This window comes from Hevea brasiliensis, chromosome 7, assembly GCF_030052815.1.
Source record: "Hevea brasiliensis isolate MT/VB/25A 57/8 chromosome 7, ASM3005281v1, whole genome shotgun sequence".
In the NCBI taxonomy this organism is placed as follows: Eukaryota; Viridiplantae; Streptophyta; class Magnoliopsida; order Malpighiales; family Euphorbiaceae; genus Hevea; species Hevea brasiliensis.
Window position 1 is genome coordinate 90207686 of NC_079499.1, and position 4742 is coordinate 90212427.

General features: G+C 42.4%; 1 protein-coding gene across 1 annotated transcript; it reads right to left on the reverse strand.

Annotated features, from left to right (window-relative positions):
* Positions 1–349: 349 nt before the first annotated feature.
* On the reverse strand, positions 350–1198 carry LOC131181382 (uncharacterized). The gene is made up of 2 exons (XM_058149430.1): positions 931–1198; positions 350–822 (listed from the first exon to the last, which is right to left on the reverse strand). Exons 1-2 carry the CDS (start codon positions 1196–1198, stop codon positions 350–352), a joined length of 741 nt encoding a protein of 246 aa, XP_058005413.1.
* Between the last annotated feature and the right edge of the window lie 3544 nt (positions 1199–4742).

Consider the following 4742-nt stretch of genomic DNA (forward strand, 5'->3'; position numbering starts at 1 on the left):
ACTTTATAAGATTCAGCTTCAACCCACTTGGTGAAATAGTCAATTGCCACAATGATAAATCTATGGCCATTAGAAGCCGTGGGAGAAATCTTCCCAATAATGTCTATGCCCCATATTGAAAATGGCCACGGTGAAGTCATACTGTAGAGTTCACTGGACGGTAGGTGATTCAAATTCCCATGGATTTGGCACTCATGGCATCTTTTCACAAATTTAGCGCAGTCAGTATCCATGGTAGACCAGTAATAGCCCAATCTTAAAATTTTGCCCGCTAATACCCTTCCGTTCATGTGAGGACCACACACTCCTGCATGTACTTCCTCCATTATCTGCTCAGACTGCTTTTTTGTCACACACAAGAGCAATAGTCCTTCGAAGAACCTTTTGTAGAGTTGCCCCCCACGGCTAATCTACGAATTGTAGCTCTATCCCTACTATTGGCTGACTGTGGGTATTCTCTTACCTCTAAATATCTTCTTATGTCCTCATACCATTTCATCTCATCTTCTAGATCTAAATGTGCTATTATTAACCCTTCATAGCATGGGATTCTACTCCTCATCAGGATAACTGGCTGGGTCAACTTCTGATCACCCTTCTCCCATAAGGATGCCAGCGTGGCTAGAGCATCAGCCATCTGGTTCTTAGCTCTAGACATGTGCTTCATTGTCACTTCCTCAAAGATAAATAATAGTTTCTTAGCATACTCTAGGTATGGCCTCAACTTTTCTTCTTTCAATTCCCATTCACCTTTAATATGGGAAACTACTAGCATTGAATCTCCAAACACCTCCACATTTTTAGCCCTAATACTATTAATGCCTCTAGGCATAAAATGCAATCCTCATATTGTGCAATATTATTTGTGGTTGGGAAAGTTAGCCTTTTTGAAATTTACAATTGTTCTCCATTCGGTGCTTCCAAAACTACCCCTATCTGGCTCGCTCTTATTCATGGCCCCATCAAAGTACATTTTCCATGGCTGGACCTCTACTAGCTTAAGACTCTCATCCGGGAAGGCTGTTTCGACTTCTTCCTCTTCATTAACTGGATTTTCAGAAAGAAATTCGGCCACTACAAGCCCTTTGATGGTTTTTCGAGTCTCATACACAATATCAAATTCAGACAGTAGGACCAACCATTTGGCCAATTTTCCAACTAGCGTCGGTACTTCAAATAGGTACTTTAAAGGATCCATCCGGGATACTACAATAACTCGATGGGTCTGAAAGTAGTGCCTTAACTTCTTAGTTGCCCATACTACTGACCGGACAGGTTTTCTATTAGTGAATAATTCTCCTCATAAGCAAGGAGTTTCTTACTGATGTAATAGATGGCTCTCTCCAAATTCTCTACTTCTTGTGCCAACATTGCCCCCAGGGCCATGTTTGCCACTGATAAGTAGAGGATTAGAGGGATGCTAGGGATGGGTGGTGACAAAATTGGTGGATTGCTCAAGTACTGCTTTATCTTTTCAAATGCCTCTTGACATTGCTCATTCCACACCACTGGCTGATTCTTTCTTAGTAGCTTAAAAATTGGTTCACAGGTAGTTGTGAGCCTAGCTATGAACCTACTGATGTACTGTAATTTTCCTAAGAAACCTCTAATCTCTTTTTTTGTTCTCGGGGCTGGCATCTCCTGGATTGCCTTCACCTTATCTGGGTCAACCTCAATCCCTTTTCTACTAATCATATGCCCTAATAGCTTGCCTGAAGTGACCCCAAACACACACTTGCTAGGGTTCAGTCTCAATTTATACTTGATGACCCTCTGAAAGAACTTCTCTAATGCCTCAAAATGTCTCTCCCTAGTTGGGGATTTTACTACCATGTCATCCACATATACTTCAACTTCTTTGTGAATCATGTCATGAAATAACATAGTAGCCATTCTCTGATAAGTTGCACCGGCATTTTTTAGCCCAAAAGGCATGACCTTATAACAATAAGTCCCCCATTCAGTGATAAAAGCTGTCTTTGCTTTATCTATCAAGTCCATGAGGATCTGATTATATCCCGAAAAACCATCCATGAAAGAGTACATGGCCATGCAAGCAGCACTGTCAACAAGCACATCAATGTGAGGCAATGGGAAATCATCCTTAGGAGTAGCCTTATTCAGGTCCCTATAATCTACACACATCCGAACTCGACCATCCTTCTTGGGGACTGGCACAATGTTGGCTAACCACTCGGGATACTCAATTACTTCAATGAAATCAGCCTCAATGAGCTTTTTCACCTCTTGAGCTATCTTTTCTTCCCATTCTGGCCTAAGCCGACGCTTCTTTTGTTTTACTGGCCTCATGTTAGGGTCTGTGGGGATCTTGTGTTGTACTATGTCTCGATCAATTCCCGGCATATCTTTATAAGACCAGGCAAATGCTTCTTGGTACTTTATTAATAAGGCTATAAATTTATTTCTTTCTTTTTGGGTTAAATCTTCAGCTAACTTAATGTCTTTAGGATCATCTGGTGTACCCAAATTAATAGAGATTGATTTTAATGCATTAACAGAAATAGATTCTAAATGATTATGAATGCCATGCGTGTAGCCATTAGGATGAACATCAAACAAGTAAGCAAAAGGACTAGTCATATTATTTAACTTTGCCTCAAAATCGTCATCAAGTACATTAGAAATAACAATATCAGTATCACTACTGTGAGCATTACAAAAGACAGACTCAAACTTAGGGGTGTAGGTCCAAGTGCTTGGCTTCCATGCAGACCTTAACTTCATGGTACTGACTTCTTGTTCTAATTCCTCAACATGCGGCAGCTCCTGGTCATCAGTCCATGCAATTGTGCCTTCCCTGATAAACTTGGTGGGCTTGAGTCCCTCTTCATCTTCAGTTGGCTGATAGCCCAGCCCATATCTAGTGATCTGCCCCTTTATTTCTGGAAAAGTCACTAAGCCATTAGCTTGTTTTCCCAAACCCATGCCAGGAAAAAACTTCATCTCTTTCATCATAGTGGCCACCCTAGGGTCCATCCAGTCTTCATAGATCCCAGCAACTTGGAAACCAGACAATAGTGGTACCGAACCATCCACTTGCAGCATAGCTACTTCCCCATCTCTTTCAGCATTGACGGTGATTATACCATCTTGATACGGGATCTTGATCTTTTGGTGGAGTGTAGAGGGGACTCCACCTAAGGGATGGAACCAGATTCTACCCAACAGTAAGGAGAATGTCATGGGGATGTCTAGCACAGTGAACTCAACTTCAGTCTCTATAGGCCCCACCTTAACCATAGTCTTGAATACCCCTATCACGTTTCTCTTTGAATCATCATACGCCCGGATAACCAAATCAGAACCAGTTAGTTCAGACATAGAAATTCCTAATTTTGGCAAAATCTTCAGAGGGCATACGTTGATGGCTGACCCATCATCTATCATCACACAAGGCACTTTCCACCCTCCAACCTCAGCGGTCACAAACAGAGCCCTGCTATGGTTTCTCCCCTCAGCTGGGAGATCATGATCAGAGAAAGTAATATGACCCCCATCTTCTATAAGCACAACTTTGGCAATCTCTTTTGGAGTTATCTCCGTGGAGACCTTGAGTACACTCAGGGCCTTGGTCAGTGCAGTTCTGTGTTTTTCTGATGCCAATAGCAATTCCCAGACCGTTACGCTAGCCTGAGTCCTTTTCAATTGCCTAAGGAACTGATCATCCTCTTCATCTGTGTCCTCTTCAGCCAACACCTTGGTTTTCCCTCTCACGTTGTCCTTCTCCATGGGTGGATCAGGATAATATCTATCACTCTTGGTCATGTGGCTCACCCTACTCTTTTCCTCTCCGTCAGAATCAACCCAAACATCTAGCAAACCTTCCTCATCACTGGAACTATCCCAAATATCAATTGCCATTATAGATTGAGGTTCATCAAGCTTTTGGATAGGTTGGATAAGGTTGAGAATTTGGTTAGGATCAATTGAGGTGGTGGAAATCATGTAAAGTCCTGGTGGAGGTGGAACATTATGGTTGGGCATTGGGTTGGTGCGTGTGTTGGGTCGATTTTCTGGGTCAGCTATTTTCTTAGCATCGATCAGGTCCTGAACTTCGTGTTTTAGCCGAAAACATCTATCAGTGTCATGGCCATGAGTTTGATGGAATTGGCAATATAGGTTAGCATTGTAATTTGGTGGCAGTGGGTTTGGTGGTGGTCTAGGTGCCAAGGGTTGGAGGAGACCCCGAGCTTTGAGTCGCTCGAAGACTTTAGATAGAGGTTGGTTGAATTGAGAGAACTTTCTAGGGGTGCGGGACACGGTTTGAACCTCAATGACTTTGTTTTCCCCAGTAATGTTGCCAGCTGACTGGTATCCTCCCCTCTTGGGCTGATAACTCTTCTTTTCATTGTTCAATACATCCTCCACTAATACCCCAGCATCATATAGCTGTTCAAAGGTAGCCAAGGGATAATAACAAAGTTTCTCATAATAACTAGGCTGCAGACTTTTCACTACCAATCGCACTTGATCCTTTTCAGCAGGCCTATTGGTCATCTTCATGGCCTTTTTCCTCCATCTCAATAGATACTCTGAAAAGGTTTCATTTGGTTTTTGCCTAGTGGTCTCCAAGTCTCTCAAGGTAACATCTAAAGATGTATTATAGGAGTATTGTTGCACAAATCTCCTAACTAGCTCCTCCCAATCTTTTCTCACAGTGGCTTCTAGCCCATGATACCATGAAGATGCAACCCCTTCTAGTGACATAGAAAAGAACTGAG